Source organism: Hibiscus syriacus, unplaced genomic scaffold, assembly GCF_006381635.1.
Source record: "Hibiscus syriacus cultivar Baekdansim isolate YM2019G1 unplaced genomic scaffold, ASM638163v2 tig00112471_pilon, whole genome shotgun sequence".
NCBI lineage: Eukaryota > Viridiplantae > Streptophyta > Magnoliopsida > Malvales > Malvaceae > Hibiscus > Hibiscus syriacus.
The window spans coordinates 226,661-249,102 of record NW_024063340.1 but is presented as its reverse complement, the minus strand read 5'-3'; the positions used below and the strand labels follow the sequence as shown (position 1 = coordinate 249,102).

Below are 22,442 nucleotides of genomic sequence, written 5' to 3'. Positions count from 1 at the left end.
TCAAAATTTATGTATTTTTAAAAAATATATAATTTTTTTTTAAATTACCCGATTGTGACATATATCACTTAACGAAGAGAACTATCGCCGTTAACGGCCCAAGCACTAAAGAGGTAACGTTTGTAATGTTAAGCAAGCTGGATGAGAAAAAAATGTAGGCACTTATTTAACACAAAATGTATAGTTTGGGCATTTATTTGAGTGGGATTTGAACCCATGCCCTTTCCAGTTCAACTAGCATATGGGAAAAAAATTGTGTCAAGAGTGGGATTCGAACCCATGCCCTTTCCAGTTCAGCTAGCATATGGGAAAAAAATTTGTGTCAAGAAAGGTATTCGAACCATTGCCCTTTGTATCGGTACATGATACTTTCGCCGTAGACCAACTCGGCCATCTTGACATTACTGACAAAGCCATATCCTTTTATTTTATTATATCTGTAACAATTAATGACTATATCAGATCAAAACGACGGAAGATATCAAACATTACGTCGTCATATGTGGATGTCCTAATCAATTAATTCAAACAAAAGCACAAGTCAACATCATACGTATCCTCTTAATTGGTATTCTTTTCTTATCCTAAGTAAGTTGTCCATCTAATCGAATTCTTCATTTCTTTTGAAGGATTTATATTCTTCATTTCTTATCCTAAATAATCCCCAGCATGCAAGTCAACAAAGTTCAAAATTGCAGACAGAGAAACCAGCTCTACCACACCTGGTAATTGCTTTACAGGAAAACAAATTAAGATACAGAAAATTGAAGGTTTAAAGAAAATTTTGAGTACCAAATCTCACATTCTAGTTTTCCACAATAAACATACTCCCAACTCGCATCAAACTTCCCTAGGGATTTGTTCTGAAACCGTGGCGCTCATTTGGCCAGGACTGTCTTAGAATGGATATTGTATCCATGGAGCAGATCATGGATTTTGGAATACATCAACGCCTTTGAAGGATCACCTCCATTGTTGCTCTGCAATGCACGTGAACTCTCCTGCAGCTTTATCTTTTCAAACAAATATTGCTTTTCTGCCTCTGCCTCGCTCAAGCGTTGTTTAAGGTAATCTGCTTGTTTAGCTCAAGCTCCCGCTCGCAAGCATCAAGAGATAAGCAAGCTTTCTTGAACAGTTTCATCTTTTCATCTGCCCCCATTTCCATCTTCCTTATGGCCTCTTGCACTACATCAGCAATTCGATTACAAGCCTCTTGTGGTGTTATCAACCTCCCACCTTCCACATATTCCAGGCTCGTTCGAGAATCCATGCCAAGTTCTACATAAAGGAGTACCATGATTTAACAAAATGTAAAACCTTCACGCAAAAAAAGTTTCTTGATTTAGAGAACAAAACTTTTAGACTTGAGAACGAAAAATGAATATCTGAAAAACCTTTCTTTGCTGAACTGGTTTAGGAGTTGGACCTGGTTAATTTCCAGATAACAAGAAAAAAATCACATGATATTTAGCGAGATGATTAAATAACTAGGAACATATTGTACCTTGGAAAAATACTAATATCGAGCTGCAAGCTGCCGACTCTGCAAATCCACCCTTCATTTTTTCTAAAAGATCCTCACACTTCCAAAAGAGCTTTTTCCCTCTAGGATCATCACTTCCACGAAATATCCTGCTAATAAAGTCAGTTCTCTCACTAGAGCCTCCTTGTCCCAGGCAGGAGCACAATGGCAGAAAACATCTTTAACCCAACCTAACAGCTCAGACGGTCAATTGCAAGCACGACGCCTGAAGAGCATTTCAGCAGAACCTGTTGCACTTTTAACTGAAGGACCCGTACAAATTTTCCCATCACGAATAGCACAATCAGTATGAGTCCAATGGCAACACAAATCACAGCCAATCCATCAGGTATTTACTTCAAAATCAAACTTATTGCAGATAACACACATACAAAGATTGCAAAAACCATTCCTATTGGTACATATTTCACAGGTGCTGTCATCTGCGGGTAGCTGGTCTTGACATGCTATATTTCTGCATCTCTTGTACACAAATACCTCAATAAGAGAAGTTTGGGATAGACGGACACTGGGATGCAAGAATGCCTGAATTCCCATATTTATTGCAACAAGGATCTCAAGTTGCGACCGGTGTGCTCTGATCAATGTCTTTTCTGTTAAATCAGATCTACTTTGAACATGCTTCTGAAGAATCAAAAACTCTTCCCTGTTCTGCGAACCACCATTGCCTTCTAGGATAGCCTTGAGTTGATTCTTTAACTCATCCATACACTCATCAGGTAGGTATTGCATCTTTTCCGACATAACATCAACTCTTTCTCTTGCAATGTCTCGTAGTGTTATCTTGTCAGCGCTAGAAACACGACAAATCACAGACTGCTCAAGGCAAACATTTTCAATCTCCTTTGCTGTGATAGCATCAGCAGCAGGCCAAGTTTCTCGTGAGCTAGCACTCTCAGTAGGAAACTCGTGAATATTATCAGAGTTTGATCTGTGTTCATGGGCATCTAAGGACAACGAAGTTTGTAAGCTCCCTGACCGAGGTTGTTGACGTGGGGGCAACATCTTGGATGAATGCTGATGGTTAATATTAGAACCAGATGATGTTCCCATAACGAAAATCTTGATTAATCTGCAAATAAAAACAACTCCTTTGAACCATCATCTAGCACGACTTGGGATACATAATGATATAAATTTAAGCTTCTTTATACTAAGTTTCCTGTTTAATTGCTGCTTGATCTTTGCCATTTGTCTTTTTAATTCTTCACAAGTTGTTTAAAGCGAAAGAAAACAGTTTCTTCGTTTTTAAAAAGAGAGCATAATTATTGAGAATAAAGACCTGATAACAAATAAAACAAGTAATACAATTCCAATAAAATTGTTCCATATTACGTAATGGTATAACATATTATCTATCTCAATTCTTTTAAGACCAAAAACCTATTTTGGGAAGGTTTTAATCCATGTTTACTCTATGAATAGTGATCCCAACCCAGTAAACCAATTTTGTACGCCTTGAAGGTTAAAGGGTAAACTACAGTACATTTATATGGATGTTAATATTTTAATATTGGATATTGAGCCCATTATTTGTTTTAATATTATTAATGGGTTAAAAGAAGTATGCCAATTGTTTGAGATAAGAAGAGTCTAAGATTTAGTAATTTGGATCCTATTGTGAAGATTTCAAGGTATTAGGGGTAAAGAAGTACTTTCACCAAAAGGTGTTAAATATGAGAATAGTGAATTTTTAATTTCTGAATATGATTATTAATTGAGGATTATATTAGTATTGGGCTAATATGGATCAAACTGTGATCAAAGTTGAAAATTAAGGATCACGGTGTAGTTTACCCAAACATTTATCAAGCAATGGAGGATTCTGACCAATGCGTGTTTTGCTTCTAAACCGTTTAGATTTAGGGATCCCAGAAATCCAACGGTTCAGATTGAACTCTTCCAGTCCAGCCTTATCTATGAACGAACAGTTCACATTCGTCCACGTTTCATCTCCAAATCCATTATTACCTATCGATCCACATCACCTTGGATTTGTTTCTTTTGATGGCGGACTCGGACAATGAATCGGGCGGACATAACACCGGCGAAGGTAACGAGCCGAGGGAAACGACGGCGCGTGAACAGGAAAGGTTTTTACCCATTGCGAATGTGAGCAGGATCATGAAGAAGGCTTTACCGGCAAACGCTAAGATCTCCAAAGACGCCAAAGAGACGGTCCAGGAATGCGTCTCCGAGTTCATCAGTTTCGTCACCGGCGAAGCCTCCGACAAGTGTCAGCGTGAGAAGAGGAAGACGATAAACGGCGACGATTTGCTCTGGGCCATGACGACGCTCGGTTTCGAAGAGTACGTGGAGCCCTTGAAGATTTATTTGCAGAAGTACAGGGAGATGGAAGGTGAGAGGAGCTCTACGGGAAGGGGAGATAACGACGGAGCCAATGGGGGTTCAGCCGGTGGGGCAAGTGGAGGCAGCGGCGCTGATTACGGAGGGATTTCTGGTGGTGGCGGCGGCGGAGTGGGTCCGGGTGGTGTTGGTGGAGGGATGATGATGATGGGGCATCATCAAGGACACCCGTATGGTTCTGGTGGCTTCCATCATCAAATGACCGGGTAAAGGTGGTGCCCCCGCACCCGCCGTCGTGAGTTGTTGAGCTGTGGTCAGGTCTAGGTAGATGGTTAACAGATTGTATTTCCATATTATTTTAAAGCTGCCGTTGACGTTATTTAATGAAGCAAATATCATTTGATGTATTTTTAAGCTCACTTGTGCATAAATCCATTGCCAGCTTTTTCCAAAACACTCTTCCATTCAGTTTTTTATAGACATTAGGACTCGATTAAAATTTATTTAATATTCGATTTGAATAAACTCGACTCATACTTGAACACTTAAACTCGATTCAAATTCTTAATTTTTGAGTTTCTTTCTATTCAAAAAACTCGAGAACAATTCAAAAATAGTATATATATATATACACAGATGAGCATACAATTGGATATGTTATTATGTAATCCGAAACAGTTGAGCATACAATTCACACAAGCAATCTTGGTTGAGCTATACAGTGCTTTACAATTTATTGTTTTAAAACTACTTCAAAATATATTTACAATCCTTTCAATTCCATCACGATCCATACAGTGATTTTAAATGGGTTGCTGTAAAAATGCTTCTCAACAAACATTTACATATCCACGACCTTATGCCAGAGCACATCATACAAGTTCTTATCTCTGCAGATGCACCGATGTTATATCATACCCCCATCATATGTAGCAATTAAAAGCAATCCAAATCTATGAACACTACAAGCCGTCTAGCCGTCTACGCTAAAACGCGGTTCAATCGCATGTGATATGCTAGTACTAGAAACTTAATCAGAGTAGTTGGATTATCTGTGATGCATTGGCTACTTGTGAAAGTTAGCCTACGACTTGAGTTTTGCATGCCAAGAAAATATATAAACTTAAAAGCACAACAAGCTCTCTAGACGCTCGAAAACCTAGCGTATAGTTACTAATTGCCTAATTGTTACATCCAAATTGTCGAAATCGTCTTTCAATTGGGCCCGGAATTGGGCTTCGACGTGAATAATTGGGTTGGAGTTGCCACCGATCATTTTAAAAAATATTTAGATTGATCAGACACCATCTTACTTGATCTGCGTTGTACCAGAAACGTGTTAAATTCGGGAGTCGGTTACGGTCAAAGAATAATTAGCACCCTTGAACCATCCTTTCAGTACCAATTAATTTGTCATTTGTCTTTATTTGCGAAAATTAAAAATTTAAATTAAAATTTTTAAAACCGATTCGAATTACTTACCTTTGGTTGGTTTAAAATTTAATTGGATTCCTTGGAAATTGAATGATCAAAATCACATCCACAAATAATTTAGAATCTGCTGGCTATCAGTGCTAACAATTGCACTTTGATAAAGGGCTTGGTCTTTTCCATCACGAACAGGGAAGGGATGCTCTGATTTGCAATGCTTTGCTGGAGATAGAAACTTGCTATCCTTTTCTCTTCACCAGGCACAAAGAGCTGCTTGAATATTTAATCGGTTTACGGATCCATGTCAAGAAATGAACCATTGAACATATACTTGGTTCTTTGGAACTCCGGCAGCATAGGACTGTGTACCCTTCCAAGTTAATCTTTTCAAATTTCAGAAACAAAACAAGAGCTTAAATTTCTATGTTCTTGTTGTAAAAAACAATGCTCATCATCAACGTTACTTTCCAGAGAACTAAAAGAGAAGCAAACCGATGCCTCACGCTATTACAACCATGTATATATCATGAAGCTTCGAATACCTGCACCAACTGCTTACTTCAATCGTTATAGCAGCACAGCCACATTGAAAGTCGTTTCCATGTTAACCTTATACGAGCTCCCCAATCAGCTTGATTATCAAGCAAAGAACTAAGTGCACCTCTAACGAGCCGAGTATAAAGTAAAAGAAGATTGATCAAAATGAAAAATAATTTTCAAGGAAAAAAATCGTTATGGTTCACAACTTCATATCGCACTAAAATAATTCAATCCGACCTACAGAATATCAGCATCAAAACAGTAGCTATAAACAAAAATTTTAAAAAGTAAGAACAAGAAAAATGGAGGAACAGAGAGAACAATTCTCACCGCTTAGACGAAAGAAACCAAAGGGAAAGTTTATAAGCTTCCTGCACTGCCTCCCCCCTCCATCCACGATCGCTACGCTCATAAGCCGCTCTCCGACCATAACTTTGACCAGCTTGTGCGGCAATCCCGAAGAAAACATGCCATGGCAACAAGGCAGCCCACGAGTGCAGACTGTAGAAGTTGTCGATGCCCTTGTCATTGTGGAACTTCAAAGCAGTCCATACACCGACAAGACTCAAGATAACAGCAATGCATTGTATGGTAAGATGAACTAATTGTTTAAAGCTGTTCGTCCCCTGAACAGTCTTGTATGCCACCATGGCTTCTCCATTCAAGAGCACTAGTCCAAGGACCATTAAAACTTGATGAACATTAAAGATGAGATCTTTGTTATCGGAGATGAGAGCCAATCCTCCTCATCAAAAAGAGAAGCCGAAGTCCCCCCAATGATTCGTGGTCCCCTTTTTGGATCAGAAGAATCTTTTAAAACATTCAAAGCGCAGAGGTTTTTTTTACAATCAAAGAGAGAATAAAAGCCCTTATCCACGTAGCCCCCATGGCATTTTATAAATAATATATATATAGGAAGAAGAAATGGGATTTGGTTTGAATTAGAGAGAATAATATATATAAGAAGAAACGGAAGATGTTGGGTTGAGTGGATAGTTTGTTGGAATAATGGAGATAGTGGGGTTGAACATGGGACATGAAAAAAGGAAAAAAAATTAATAAAAAGATTAATAATAAAAATAATAATCATAATCATAATCATAAATAAATAAATAATTTTTTTAAAATTAAGACAAAAACGAGTGTCTACACAAACTTGAAAGTGATTCTAACTAAAGATGAAAACACGATTAGAAGTCTTCAACTACAACGAAAAGGGAAAACGAAACTTAAACAAATGTTTGCAACTCAACTAATATCCAACTTGAGGAGGCACTAAGTTGATGATGATTTAACTTGGGTTCTCTAAGCTGGAGTTTAGGTAGGGTTATGAAATAGAAAATAGAGGCCAACAACAAATAGAAAATCAGAAGGAAAATAAAGACTATTTATAAATATGTTTTAAACTTAGACTTACCACTTAAAAGAAGAACAAAATTATAATTTTTAAAAAATATTACTATGAAATTTTAAATTAAATTATATGTTTTTTATAAATTTGTAAACTTTTAAATTGTCATTTAAAAATATTAGAATAAAATTTTGATTATAATTAAGAGATAATCTATTAATTTTTATGTGCCACATCATCTTGTATTAATAATGTATCATCTATTTTATAATAAAATTAAAACTATTTCTTGGTACATATAAAATTTAAACTATTTTAGTACAATTTAATTATATTTTTGAATTTTATTTTTATGTTTAAACATATGTAATTGAAATATATTTACATTATATAAGATTAATGCACCTTTCAGTCTTTGAATTTGACTTTGATCTTCGATTTGACTTTATCTTTTTTTCCCCCAACTTAACCTCTGACTTTAATATAACTTTGGTCTCCTATTTTTTAATACAATTTGACCTTTGGTTTTGGTTTTGGTTTTGATATACGCTTTAACCCCTAATTTTGGCTTTAATATGTAACTTTTTGAGTTTGATGAAAATCTTGTATGGTTGCATAGAGGAGGATGTTTTATTTAAATTATAATTTATAAAATGAAATTAAAAATAAACAATAACAAACTATTGGTGAATTTCATTAAACTCGTCAAAAATAGTCCCCAAAAATTACATTATGACAGATTAAAAGTTTAAAATTGTAAAAATTATATATTCTAAAATAATTTCAATTACATCGAAAATACTACGAAAAATATAATATTTTCAATTTTAATAAAAAAATTATCCCATCCGACTTAAAAAGTTATGCTTTTAAGTAATATTTTCAGTTGAACGATATAAAAGGCTTTATATTAACAAATAATATTTTAGAGACTCCCAAAAGATAAAGATGATATGTTTTGCAGTAGACTTCCAGCAGGAAAGAGAGAGGGAAATTACAGGTGCAACTATTACTTTGGGCAATGGACAATGTGCAGGCAACCATTAAAACTCTCTCAACTGCGCATACAGACCAAAATCTTTGCTATACATTTAAATAGAAGGAGCAAAAAACAAACAAGATCAAAATTATAGCTGCATGCTTTAGCCGATGGCGGCGGCGGCAGCTTTTATAAAAGCGCTGGGAACCAGCCGAAGGTAGATAATTGGTCGACAATAACCGACACCGAGCTTAAATATGGCTAGGAGGATTATAGTCAGCATCCGTCCTTTCCATACTAAAGAAGAAATGAGCAGGCAGATCTTGCCGACTGATCTAGCGATCCGTTCGATGTTTTTTATGGTGATAAAGAACCAGGCCTTGGTATTATTTATTCACAGTGTGTGTTGATAAAAGAAACCTGGAGCACTGTAATACAACCAAAAAACCTGTCAGTTTAATTAGTTTGAAATAAACCAATTCATTCCAACTAACAAAGCAAGGTTAAAAGAACCGTACCGGCAGCCTCGGGTTTAGTTCAACGGATCGTAATCGTAGGCGTCACCGACTTTCACAAAGCGTCCCTTCACACGCTTTCTAACATCCGCCCTTGCTTTGCGAGATGCATATCTCACTCGCTTCTCAAACCTATCGCAATAAGGTCAATGGTTAAATATATAACCTCCTTCAATGGCAGAATAGTAAGTAAAATGAACTGGTTACAGATTACTATACCGAGAAACGATTATACTACTAACAACACATGTTAAGATGATATCAAATTATTTGGAAACGTCGTGTCAGAGTTCTGCTCATCGTACTTGTATAAAAATGCAAACGACTATATTGATATTTGAAGGCAATTATAAAAAAGGTCCAAATGAAGAAAAGCTAGAAAGTGTAGTAAACAATAATCAAGTCATTGTTATGTGCTTAGTTTGTAGTAAATCAACATCCTTTCCCTGGAACTAGAAATTTAGAAGCAGGGAGGAACTAAAAGGAAGGCCTCTAAGTTCCAGACATTTGTGATGTCATCAACATAATAAACATATAAGGCAACACATTTTCTTGTGTCTTATTGACGTATACTTACTTCCGTGTCTTCTTCTTTTCCTTGTAACGCATTACAGCGTTGCTTCGAGTAGATGATTGGAAGGAACTCTCAGTACATGGAGGACACCATGGAGGCTCTCCCATGAGAAGCATTGATGAAGCCCCACAATCTTGGTAATCTCCTCCACTACTCTCTCCAGTAAGGCCCGAAAATGATAGGCTTGAATGAGCCTGCCTTCCGGTGAAACAAAGAATAGAATCGGTTTTATTGCTCATCACAGAATCAGCAGATGCCCCATTGCTGCATGTTGGCTGGACTGTGTTGACCAGACCAATAGATGAGCCCTGGACAAGAAATATTTAGTAACTGACCATGAGAACATTTGCCACGAACTTGAAACTGTACGGGGCTGGAATTATGTAATGTGTGATTCCCAAAGAAGATAAGACAAGCACGTCGTATCCAAGCACATTAATTGGTGATCAAGATGACTCTAAAAGATCAAGCAGTAATCTATTTGCAAATTTGAGGAATCCATTTTCTCATCACCAATAGTGGCTATATATAATCAACTCTGTCAAAAGAGTAATCACAATACGAAATGAATACTCAGCAGATAGGACAGTGAACTTCTTTTCGTTACATTGGTCGTTTCTGACAATATTGTTTTCATGTAGATAGTACTGTCCCTAGTGAAAAGGGGCATGCCTTTTATCACTATGCAACCTCCAAAAGGAAGATGCTAAAGTAGGATGCTAAACTTCGTCTTGGTACATATCAGGAAAGCAACGTTATTGGTGCTATAATACACCAAATTAAAGCTTCTCGGTACAGTGTTAAAAAACTTTTCTCCATATTAATTTGGCAAGGAATACTCCCATTTCCCAAACGACGGGGAAAAAGGAAAATTGATATGTCATACATACCATCTAACAATACAGGGAAAAAATATCTACAAAAATGACAACACTGTCATCAGAAAAAGACAACTCAAACACCACAAAGAAAGTTCAAAAGAGAAGAGAGAGAACCTCAGCAGAAACAGCACCCCGACAGTTGGAATCAGCAGCAGATATGTCTTTTATCTTGAATACGCTATCACTTCCACCATTCTCAAACAGTTCTTCAGAGTGATTGAGAGTTACTCCAAGGAGTTCTTCATAATTTTCAAGGTTCAAGTCAACATCATCTATGTTGAAGTCATGGTAGAGATCATTTTCACAAAGTGAAGGATGATTTGTTTGAGGGCAAGGTAACTGCAAATTTAATAAAGCAAAAATTATCAAATTTTCCCAAAATGGAGTTATATTATTCCAATCACTATGTTAATGATTAAAATGAAATTTTGATAACTTCTGATATCAATTTCCCTGTTTCCTGTGTCAATCACGTTCAAACTGCTTTTTCCCCGTTCTGTTACACACACACATACATACATGAAAAATCTTAAAGAATGATATTATTGATATTGTCATCATATTCTGAAGGCCTCACTAACAGTTCTCTGCAAGATCACCCTAAAACATAACTTGCTCTTAGAAAATTTTTACATGAAACTTCGATTTCCACTATAAAACACAATCAAGAAAGCAAGGAACAAAATTGGTATAAACTTTCCCTGCAGAATATTTTTTTAAGGCTTGTCCCTGCAGAATAAATTTACAAATATAGTCCCTTTTTTCTCAAAATGCTTATCCTATTTCTTTAACACTGCCTCATGAAACTCGTATAGCAAGGAGCTGAAAGCATCTTAATAACGGTTGATCAAGATTTTTTAATGATAAATATTCAAATTCATAATTTACCTTGGGCAATGATGTATCAGTTAATCCACCTGGCTGATCTAGATCTTGTTGAGGAGATCTTATTTCCAGAACTGAAGAAGACCCATCCCAGCCACTTCCCATATCTGCATTATTGTCGTTATTAACTTCTGCACCACCAGTATTATCCTGATTCTGGCTAATGGCGTTTCCTGAAGGACCCCAGGAGGTCCTCTCCATATTCTCAGGGATGCTCATTAGACCTAATTCCAGCTCAGAAGTAGATTCACCCGGTGAAGGGGACTGCCAAAAAAACGGCCATAAGGAAGAAAGTTCGGCCGATGATGGACAACCATAGTAACTATTAATTGTTTGCCTCTTATGTGTCGAATTCCAGGTAGAGCTACCATGACCAATCCAATCACAGTTCTCACATAGGGAAACCCTTTCCTCCACACATCTAACAAAAGCAGGCTGCGAATTGCATCTCTCACATAACAATGTTCTCGAATGGCGTCTTGACAGTGCATTAGCAGAATGGACATTTCGATCACATGATAAGCATAAACAGGCAACATCAGACCGGCAATATACCACTGGCCTTTGATGCCCACAGAAATCACAGTTGTAACCCATGTCTGCAAGCAGGGCACTGCACAGCAAAACCTAAAACTTCTATCCAAGAGTTTACGGACTATAAGTAGACCATATATAAATCATGGGCAAGGAGCTTTTCTAACGATCCCAGACTCTGCTATCTCTTCGTGCACTTCAATACCTGTCAAGCTGTCACATAAAAGGAAAAGGAAGGTCGCTGTTACGACGGAATTCAGTTCACTTTTATCTAAAAGCAAACTAACGAACAGGAAAATAGCAGTATCAATTGCAAACTTATATATGGATAGCTTCATTCACTTCAAATTTGCCCATAAATTAATGACACAACAACAAGGTCGAATTCTAGATGACAAGCGGTCACATGAATCAGTACTGATTAAGAGTGAAGATTTCAATTTTATATATCTCAGCCAAAAAAGTAAACAGTTCCAAGCACTCAGAAGCAAAGAAACACAAAATTATTATTGATTGAGAAACGTGCAAACATCAAATTTTAGAGAATCATCCACGGCGACTACAACAATCGAGAAAAAAAAGAGCAAATAATATCATTTTCATTACCTAATAAGCAAAAAACCAAGGGAGAAAGCATTCATAAAACAGAACTAAAAGAAAATTCAATTACATTTTAAGGAATGTAAAAAAATACCAGAATAAAATACATATCCAGGAAAAAAAAGAGTAAAATTTTAATCATAAATCAAATGGAATATAGAACCTTAATCCACATAACAAACCCCATAATCAAAACAGAATTACAAACACACGCAACAGATTAAGCAAAACAAACCAGAGGATCTTATGCAAACCAATAGACCCGGAAATAGTAACAAAAAAAAAATAAATCTAAAACCCAGAAATAAAATCGAAATCAAGTGAAGACAAAAAAGAAAACACATAATGGGAAATCAGGCTAAGAACTAATATAAAAGAGAGTTAGAAATTTACCGAGAAAAAAACAAAGAAGATGATGACAAGATCGGTAACTAACAGTGATATCGAAATGGAAAATTTATAGGAAAAAAAACATAAAATTCCAACGAGAAACCCTGGAACAAAGTGATTTCCAGAATCTCTCTTCTCTGATTTTTTTTTAATTTTATTTTTCTGTATTTTGAGTTTGTGAAAGTGTAAGAGATGGAAATCGGTGGGCGTGTACAGAAAATGTGATTACATAAGCTGATAAAAAGTGCAGAGATGATAAAAATTATTAAAAAAAATTGTGGAAAAAAAATTTCTAATTAAAAAAATTGTAATAAACATAAAGGGCAAAATTGGAAAACGAAAAGTGGGTCCTTGTCCTCTTCAATCGTAAAAGGGGAAGTCAGGTCCTCCTTTTTACTTGTTCCCTCCATGATTAAAATGCTTTTAATTCTGATTTTTGGATAAAGTATTTTTAGTCCTTATATTTAAAATTTTGCTTCATTTGGTCATTGAATTTTGAAACTCTAGGTACACTCAATAGATAATAATGGGTCGAATTTAATTTAAGTATAATATCTTTCACCCTTCACCGGATTGGAACTTAGACAAATCTTATTTAATCTGAAATCTGACCCAATTTATAGGTTAAAACATATACTTGCACTTGATTCGACTTGATATAAATATATATATAATAATTTGAAAGATATAAAATAGAAAATTAATTGAAAAATATAGAAAAAGAGATATTTTAATGATTATTTTTAAATATATAAAAATCAACTATACTATTATCTTTGATTGAAAAATAGGGACTTGATATAAACATGTATTGGAGGAAGATTCTACTTCACTTGTATGTTGTACCGGAGATACATGGAAAGCATTAGGGGCGATCTGATCAATATGTGAACCTAAAGTATCAGTCAATATTGTGGGTAAATAATATCTTAATTATCCAAAAAAATATTGTAGATAAAGAAAAATAGAAAAATCAGAAAATCGATAAATAACAGAAGGGAGAAATAGCATGAAATAGAAAGATAATTTCATGAAACACAAGGTCTCGAGACACCACAATGCACTTAATCTTGATAACATAAACTTTGTACCATTCATCCCAACAATGTAATCAAGAAATATATCAAACAATGCTCTTTTTGGAAATTTATCTATATGAGTTCGAAGTGTTGAGACAAAACAAAAACATCCAAACACCATAAGATGTTTATAATCCGAAACATGAGTAGACAATACTTTGTAGGGAGACTTGTTATCCAAAACAAGAGAAGATAATTTGTTGATGATGTAGGTGACGGTGAGTAAACAATCTCTCCAAAACCGAATGAGAAAATCAAACTTGATATTTATCTAATGAATTGTGAATATTGATGAGAAAAATCAAATTTGATATTATAAGAAATAAATACAAGCTTAGAAGATCTCCCTGTCGTAAACCCATTGAGGGTCAAAACTTTCTCTAGTAACTCCATTGATAGTGACCGAATTCGACACCGAGCCAACGTAAGCCTTGATAATCGAAATCCAAGCCTCAAAAAACCCCATACGCTCTATTACCGCCCACAAAAAAAGTCATTCAACTCTATCATACGCCTTACTCATGTCAAGCTTGAGAGCAAAATAACCTTTCCACCCCACTCATCTTTGTGGGAAAGGATGAAACACCTCATAAGCACATAAAATATTGTCCGATATCAACTTCCCAGGGACAAAAGCACTCTGAGCCTCGTCAATGCATCTATCAAGAAAATGTTGCATACAGTAAACAATGATCTTTGAAATGATCTTATACAGAACATTACAAAGACTAGTCTATCTAAAGTGAGTCATCCGAGAAGGAGTATCAATCTTTGGAATGAGAACTATGTGAGTATGATTGATCAACCTTGAATCAAAATTCCCTTCTATGACGCCAATACAAAAATTCAAAACTTCAAAGTCAATTAATCCCCAAAAACGTTGATAAAAGACCGCTCCCAAACCATCCCCCGCTGCCTTCAAAGGTCCCATGGACTTCACCGCACTGGTAACATCTTCATACGTAAACTCCTTCAAAAGAAAATTATTGGCCTATAATACACCGAAAAACTCCTTGCAAAATTTTCTCCTCAATCGACGAACCCGATGAAGAAAACAGGGACTGAGAATATTCTCTAGCAAACCGTTCCAAACTCAGTTCCTCTTCAACGTTACTGCCATCCTCATAAACAAGCACGTAAATTTTATTTTGACGCTTCCTTTGAGTGGCAAAACGGTGGCCGTGTTATTGTCTCCATTTTTGGGCCAATTAGCACGTGCACGTCGTTCCCAATAGAGCTCTTTTTTGTCTGCCTCTAAATTGAAAGCCAATTTTGTGTCGATCATTTCACCCAAAACCATCTATTTGTACCATATCCATCAATTCAGCCAGTCGCTTCTCCATATCCATACCCGTTAAACGTTTATCATGACATAACTGTTTAAACCAACAATCCAACCCGTTCGAGACGAAACCAAGCTTTTTTGGCACTGTACTAATCGCTTCACCCCAAAGCCTGACCACTTCCTCTTCACACAATTCTTCCAGAAGCCAAGGAGCTTAAAAATGAAAATGCCATCTTCGAACTGGCCGCGCACTCACTATTGTGTTAAGGATCAAAGGGCAATGATCAAAAGCCGAATTCACCAGATGTCTTAAATTAAATTCAAGAAATAAATGAAACCAACTAGAGCTAGCCAAACCTCTATCCAACCTTTCGCGAATATTAGTATCAGCTCGATTTCCCCTTTCCCAAGTGTACCACTGTCCCGAGAAACCAATGTCAGCAAGGCCACAATCCTCAACCGCCTCACAAAACACTGCCATCTGTCTTCTTGGTCTAACACGACCCCCACTTTTCTCAAAAGAATACATGAGTTCATTGAATCGTTAATAATTAGCCATGGAGTCATGGACTCATCATTTAATCTTCTCAATAGATTCCAAAATTCATGACGCCTACCCTCCTCCGAAGCGCCATAGAAACCCCGTACATCTCCAACGCATACCATCAACATCATTTGAAATCAAAATGTCAATATGAGAAGCAGAGAACGAACGAAGAACCACATCACACTCTTGCTTCCAAGCTAAACAGAGACCACCACAAGTCCCTATAGGATCCACCTCAATACCATTTAAGAAGCCACACGAACGTCTAACTCTAGCCATACGAGAACCCTATTGTTTCGTTTCGATCAAAAAAGCTACAGAGGGGTTAGCATCTCTCATCAAGTGATGGAGACGACGAACTGCCCGAGGTTGCCCCAAATCCCAGACATTCCAACTTAAGAGTTTCATTGCTTACGGCTGGCCGGGATAATAGGCCAGCCGGTATCTCTTGAATTCTTCCTTCCATACCCAATCCTTCTTGAACACTTCGCTGCCGCTTTGTAGATTCTATTTTAGCCAGGGGATCATATTCTTCTACACCCGTCATAACAACATCACCGTTGACCCCTCCAGGATTATCCCGAATATTCTCCTTAAAAGTACTCTATAGCTATTGTTTTGTGCCACCCTTGACCACCGTAATTTGTCTCCCCTGATTATCCCCTTTTTCTTCTACACTTCCAGCGCCCAAATTTGAATTATCATCACGCAGCCACGGACTTGACAAAATTCCATTCCTTCTAAGTGGAGCTTTAAGAGATGCATCCCATTGTGGAGCTAATTCCCTTTTCTCTTGTAGAACCCTCTGGGGACAGAACTTCTCACCACACTCCAATTTGCCGCACAAAAAATAGTAGAGTCGCAACTTTTCATATTGAAAAGTTGTATAGGTAAATTAATTAAATATATAAATATGAAAAATTAAAATTGGCGTTATCTCAATTAAAAGAGTATGTAATAGGAATGATAACGAGGTGTAGAGGTGTAAATGTATAAAGCGTTTAATGAATTGTTCGTATAATAATCTTTTATTAAACTAATTAAATGAATATAAACAAAATTTTTATGTTTATTTAATAAACGAATGAACACAAATATATGTGTGTTCAATTCGTTTATGTTCACAAACAAGCTCGTTTAGAAGCTCATTTATAAGTTCGTTTAGAGGCTCGTTTATTTTTTATATTTTGAATATTAGTGGAGGTACATACTAAATTGAATATATGATGAAATTTGGAGTTTAAACTACGGATCTTAAGAAGCTTAAGCACTAGTTGTATAATTTTATCATTTTCCCTATTATAATTTATAACTAAAAAAATAACATTTCTCGTCGCTCTCTTTTCCCTTTTATTCTAAACAAACATATTGGCGAAAGATAAAAGAATGTTAAATGAATATGTTCGTGAATAATAAATGAACGTTAAATTTACATATAAACGAACATGTTCGCAAACATTTAAAAGAACATGTTCGCAAACATTTAAAAGAACATGTTCACGAACATTAAACGAACGCGTTCGATAACGTTAAATAAACGAACATGAACACCTTCAAAAATAAATAAAAAAACACGAACCGAACATGAACACTTTCAAAAACAAACAAACAAACACGAATACAATCTTACTCGTTTCAAGCTCGGTTCATTTAAACCTCTAATTAGGTGGTTTGATCTTCTCGAACTTAATCTAAAATATCACATATTTCATCAAACCCTAATTTATTTTAAAAGAATTATTCTATTCGCCCTGAATTGATTTTGATCAGATTTGAGAGATATATTCAATTTTAATTCGATGAAATTTTATTTTTGCTTTTTAATCTATAAAACAAAACTATAAAACATTAAAACATTAAAAAAAAAGACCTATAAAATATATAATTAAAAAGAAACAGAACACATTATATATAATAATTGATGAGATTATTTCTCATAAAATCAGTATGTGTAACAATTGTGGAATAAAAATCAATGAAATAAGAAATTCAGTGAATTTAAAAAATATAATAATCAGAAAATAATATTGAAAAGATGGATCAAAAATCATATTTTAAAAAAATAGTAAAAAAAAGAAGAAAATAATTATACACTGTATACAAAATAGTATTTCTGTAAATATAATAATATATATAATTAAAAATATCACAATTTCAGTAAAATAATTTTTATCCTAAATCTGAATTTGTTCAGCCTTGATTTTATATTTCTTAAAACCTATTTTTAACTCGAAATTTGAAAAATAAAACTCATTCTTATAGATTGAGTTGGGTCAAAACTCGTCATGTTTAAGTTATTTTATCATTCTTAATAAGTGATTGACAAAAATTTAACAGTCAATAACTTGATTAATACTAAAATAAAACCCTTAATAACCTAATTGACAAATATTTTTTTTGTAACCATAAAAACCGAGCTCATAATTATGAGCGATTAAATAAGTAGTTTACCGATAGAGTCTGCGATATAAGGGTATATGTATATATATATGCACATAATTTGGGTCGAAGAATTTTTATCCTAAATATGAATCCATTTTATCGTGATTCTATTTTTCTTAAACTTTGTCTCCAACTCGAATTTTAAAAAATAAAACTAATTTTTATAGAGTTAATCCAAGTTAAAACTCGTAGCGTCCAATTATTTTGTCATCTCTAATTAATAAATCACTAACGAAAATCTAACGATGAATGACTTGATTAATATTATAATGAATATTATTAGCGGACAAATACTTTTTGTGTAATAACCGTAATAAAATCGACATCATAATTTAGTGACTAAATAAGTAATTTACCGAAAACGAGTCCAATATAAATGTATACGTGTGCGTGTATATATATATTATGCACATTGGAAATTGCGTTTAAAAACACTTGTTTTTTTCCCTGCAAATTACACGATTAAATTACGACCAAAAAAAAGTTCATTCAATCTTCCATGCATAAAGAAACAAGCTGAACTCCGACGACGTCAACGAAAGGCTACTTCTCGACGTCGAATAATACAAGGTTCCGGTACTGGTATCACTGTCACCGCCGTGGCTACTCCCTTCTTTATCACTACAATCCGTTAACTCCGTCGATATGGGTTTGAATATGAACAAGCCGTGCCCGGTCCCTGGACTGCTGAAGAACCAATCATGAACGTCCCACATCACTTGAATCGGCTGTTTGTCGACGAGAACCGTCTGGTTCCCCCGGAATTTCCACTGCAAATTCTTGACGTGTATCAGAACCACCCCATCCATGCTTATCCACATCTCGGGATCTTTTAAACCGGTCGTCGAACTCTCGACCACGATGTCGTGTTCTTTCCTTTTCTCGTCGAATTTGGCTCGGGTTGCGAAGCTTTTCTTGGCGAATACATTCTCCTTCTTGTAGAACAGAACCGGTTCCACCAGAGCCGGTCTGGATTTAGTTCTTTTGTAGGCCTTTTTCCGGTAATCTCCGAGTAATAAAACGACTTCTTCGTCGGAGACTAAGGCGACGTAGTAATCGGAAACCGGTTCGGGTCCGCTTGTGAATTTAGCGGAGCGGAGATCCCAATAAACATCAACTGGTTTGCCTTCAACTTCAAACGATTTGTACCCTTTTCTGCTCCAGAAATGCCACGGTTTGAGCTCGATCTTGCAGGTGGAATGAACGTTGTCGCCCTCGGCGTTGTTCACCATGATGTTGAGAGAATAATTCATGACGTTCTTGCACCATATGATGGTCACGTTCCGCCAGTAGCCGGCCATATTCGTCTGGTACATCACCGTCACGGTGGTCTGCGAGTTCTTATTGTTGGTCTGCGGCAGCGGTTCCTCGGTTATTCTCTCGGCATACACGGCGGAACTCCGAGATGACTGGTCTCTGGTAATGGGGAAATGGAACGACATCGTTGTTTCCTTTAATCTCGCATTCAGATCGGATCGATTATTCAATCTCTCTGTAACCCTTGAAAAAGGGTTACGAGTTGAGATTGAAAGCAAAACCAGCTGATGTTGATCTTGAGCAAAGAACAAGAGAACGGTGTGGCCGATGGAGGTTGAGCTTTGAAGGGGTGTTTGGTATCTGGGAAACGAGCAGGAAAGTTAGTGTTTCCATGGAGGGAAAATCTCGATTCTAGAGGTTGTAAGAAAAAATGGTGACCGAAATAAAGGGGAGTTTGCTATATACAGTAAACAAAGCGTATAGTTTTCTTTTACAGGAAATTTTACGTCCACCACTGTATTTTTAACCTGAAATTGTTTATTCCTTTATCCACCGTGAAAATGGATATTAGCCTATACACATTACAAAAATGCAAAATTTCAAATTATTTTATGAGTTTTATCGATATTATTATGATTTAAATTTGGATATAATTTTATTTATATAACTAGTGTCAATCTTATTTATTAATTTAATTTTTTCTTCTAAAATTTTGTTTAACCGGTAGTGGTACCGATTTTGATGTTGGTTGTCGTCCGCCTGTTATTTTTTTTATCTTAATAAGAATAATTATGTCGTTGTGACATATTCACTTCTTTTACTACACGTTTATCTCTGTCTTTATGACACATTTTTCTGTCTTTTGGTAGTTTACAATTTTTTGTTTTGTTTTTTCGTTTATCTTTTTTTCACATTGTTGGATTTAACATCACCACGACTGATCAAGATGGCGCTTATTTGTTATCCTGTTGATCTTCCCTGTTTTGGACCCTCGGATTAATTTGGATACGTGTTTTGTGCTCGTGTATAGTTTTCTCACGTCGCTTAACTCTGATTTGCGATTTGTCGATAGTCTTTTAGTAGTTTTATCCCTTTTGTGGTTCGTTTGGTGATACAATCAGATTTATTTGTATCTTTATTTTATTCGAGCATTGGTTAGGTTTTTTAACATTTTCCTTTTATGGTCTTTGTGTGATCTAGGCATGGTCATCAAAACAGGACCAGCCGGTTCAACCGGTTGAACCGTGAACCGGTGGTCTGTCCGGTCCGGTTACCTCATAAAACCAGACTAGCAATGAACCGGCTGAAAACCAGTAAAATCGGGGTGAACCAGCTGAAAACCGGCAAAATCGGTTTGAACCACGATTCACTTTTTTTCTTTTAAAAAAAAGTTAAACCAAACGACGTCGTTTGTTCAACGAGCCGAGTCAAATTCGAGTATTGCTTAGCTCGACTCAAACTCGAAAACTTTAAAAGTAAGCCCAACTCGACTCAAAAACTCATGAGCTAAAAATTATCAAGTTCAACTCGAACTCGAAATATAATATTAAAACTTGAACTCAAAAAGGCTCGAACTCAAAAAAAAATTAGAAGTTAGATTGAAGTCTAAACTTTGAGCTCAATTGAAGCGAAAGAATAGTTCGCTCTGCGCTCACTAAAAGGCTCCATGATTTTGAATGTCAAATTACCTCTATTATTTATAGAAGTAACTTGTGATGTTCTTCTATGTTTCTTAACCATGTGAGATTGTTTTGTTCTCATATTTTTACTCTTTAAACTTTTGGGATGCTCTTCTATGTTTCTTAGCCATATGGGATTGTTTTTTTTTAAAAAAATTAAACCAAATGACATCATTTGTTATGATTTTTTAAGCCCCAATTTTATTTTTTTATTATAGTTATATAATTATATTTATTATTTAATATGTTTTACCTTAAATATTATATTGTAGTTTATTTGAATCATTTTGTTTCACTTGATTTTATGATTTTTAATTTATATATGTTATGACTTGTGATATTTTTATACCTTTTAATATTGTAAACTTAAAAAAAGTGTTACATATATATTAATATTGCTTTGAATATTATGTAAAATTAAAAAAATTATATTATTTTATATAAAATCCGGTTCAACCGCGGTTGAACCAGTGAACCAGTACCTTTACTAGTTCAATGTCCGATCCGATTTTAAAAACATTGGATCTAGGTGGCTAGTTTTTGTATTAATGGTTATAGGAAAATGTCCTAATTATAATTTAGTTTATGTTTACGGTCATGCTCAGAAATCTTTATTGCAATTATAAATACTTTCTATTTTTAATATAACTAGCAGATTTCTACAAAAAAAAAAAAAGTGGATATAATTTTATTGTTGATTTATTTATATAATTATTATGATTGATGTCAATGCTAATTATACGAAAGCATTAATTGTAATTTTAATATTAGTATTTATATCAACTAAATAAGAATGTAGACTAAAATAATAATTAAATTAAATAAATTTCCTTTCAATTAATTATCAGTTAGTTTTGTGGAATGGTACGTTTTAAATAATTTTTTTTTGATAAATCAAAATTTTATTATTCAAAGAGCAGTGTTCTGCTACAAAAAACAATTAATCAATCAATACAAAAGAATTATACACAACTGTTACAAAAGCAAAGACTGATTAAGTAATACTCCAAGCAATACATAGGTTTGAATTAATTCTATTAGCTCTATTAATATTTTTACCCTTAAGTTGGATTCGCACAGCTTCAATAATAACGTTGAGCAATTCATCTGTAGATCTGTGACGGCCTTGGAAGATTTTGTGATTCATTTCCTCCCACAATGTGTAAATATAGGTTGTCCAAGAAATCTTCAGAATTGTAATGAGTAAGGATTTCCCTTTCGAAGTTGAAGAAGCCCGGTTAACCATTTCTTCCCAAGTTGAGGATGACTATACACATTATAAATACAATTGTCCGAATTTGAGATATTTAGAGAGAGAAAAACATCTTTTTTTATCATCGAAATCATTTAATGAGTTTGTGAGATTAGATGTTGGATATCTTAAACGATGCCTAATATTTTAATTTTGATATTGTGACAGAAATTGTTAATTTTTTAACAGTTAGTGACTAAAATGAAACTAGAATTTAATGTTAAATATGATTTTTAAAAAAATTGAATAACTAAAATAGAACAAAAGTAATAATATGGGTACTAAACGTGTAGTTTACCCATTTGTTATTACCGCAAAAAAGTAAAGATAAAGTAGAGGGTATGGTTGAGTTTTACACTTCGACGCCAACA

The 22,442-nt window shown here is 35.1% G+C and overlaps 4 protein-coding genes and 1 pseudogene across 5 annotated transcripts; 1 reads left to right on the top strand and 4 right to left on the bottom strand.

Annotated features, from left to right (window-relative positions):
- Positions 1-770: 770 nt before the first annotated feature.
- LOC120179960 lies at positions 771-2,780 on the bottom strand (annotated as a pseudogene).
- A 743-nt stretch (positions 2,781-3,523) lies between these two features.
- LOC120179946 (nuclear transcription factor Y subunit B-3-like) lies at positions 3,524-4,259 on the top strand. The gene has a single exon (XM_039185396.1). It carries the CDS (start codon positions 3,551-3,553, stop codon positions 4,118-4,120), a length of 570 nt encoding a protein of 189 aa, XP_039041327.1. The 5' UTR covers positions 3,524-3,550; the 3' UTR covers positions 4,121-4,259.
- A 1,789-nt stretch (positions 4,260-6,048) lies between these two features.
- Positions 6,049-6,507, bottom strand: LOC120179882 (probable transmembrane ascorbate ferrireductase 2). The gene is made up of 2 exons (XM_039185347.1): positions 6,152-6,507; positions 6,049-6,058 (listed from the first exon to the last, which is right to left on the bottom strand). The coding sequence occupies exons 1-2, from the start codon at positions 6,505-6,507 to the stop codon at positions 6,049-6,051; spliced, it is 366 nt and encodes a 121-aa protein (XP_039041278.1).
- A 1,593-nt stretch (positions 6,508-8,100) lies between these two features.
- LOC120179926 (zinc finger protein CONSTANS-LIKE 9-like) lies at positions 8,101-12,770 on the bottom strand. 2 transcript variants are annotated; one of them, XM_039185377.1, is made up of 6 exons: positions 12,534-12,770; positions 11,010-11,753; positions 10,236-10,460; positions 9,244-9,548; positions 8,670-8,798; positions 8,101-8,579 (listed from the first exon to the last, which is right to left on the bottom strand). In XM_039185377.1, the coding sequence occupies exons 2-5, from the start codon at positions 11,601-11,603 to the stop codon at positions 8,684-8,686; spliced, it is 1,239 nt and encodes a 412-aa protein (XP_039041308.1). In that variant the 5' UTR covers positions 11,604-11,753; positions 12,534-12,770; the 3' UTR covers positions 8,101-8,579; positions 8,670-8,683. The 2 variants fall into 2 exon arrangements, with proteins under 2 accessions (XP_039041308.1, XP_039041307.1); XM_039185376.1 differs by lacking the exon at positions 12,534-12,770 and having other exon boundaries at positions 11,010-12,120.
- Positions 12,771-18,339: 5,569 nt separating this feature from the next.
- LOC120179942 lies at positions 18,340-19,414 on the bottom strand. Its single transcript, XM_039185389.1, has one exon. It carries the CDS (start codon positions 19,323-19,325, stop codon positions 18,369-18,371), a length of 957 nt encoding a protein of 318 aa, XP_039041320.1. The 5' UTR covers positions 19,326-19,414; the 3' UTR covers positions 18,340-18,368.
- Positions 19,415-22,442: the final 3,028 nt, after the last annotated feature.

Bases quoted from the DNA above. Each gene is read 5' to 3' on its own strand.
- LOC120179946 (XM_039185396.1), top strand. From the start codon at position 3,551: ATGGCGGACTCGGACAATGAATCGGGCGGACATAACACCGGCGAAGGT.
- LOC120179926 (XM_039185377.1), bottom strand. From the start codon at position 11,603: ATGGGTTACAACTGTGATTTCTGTGGGCATCAAAGGCCAGTGGTATAT. The intron at 9,549-10,235 runs GTTCTCTCTCTT...TTTCTTGTCCAG, and splicing joins GGGGTGCTGTTTCTGCTGAG to GGCTCATCTATTGGTCTGGT. The intron at 8,799-9,243 runs GTAAGTATACGT...TTATTGCGATAG, and splicing joins GAAAAGAAGAAGACACGGAA to GTTTGAGAAGCGAGTGAGAT.
- LOC120179882 (XM_039185347.1), bottom strand. From the start codon at position 6,507: ATGGTCCTTGGACTAGTGCTCTTGAATGGAGAAGCCATGGTGGCATAC.
- LOC120179942 (XM_039185389.1), bottom strand. From the start codon at position 19,325: ATGTCGTTCCATTTCCCCATTACCAGAGACCAGTCATCTCGGAGTTCC.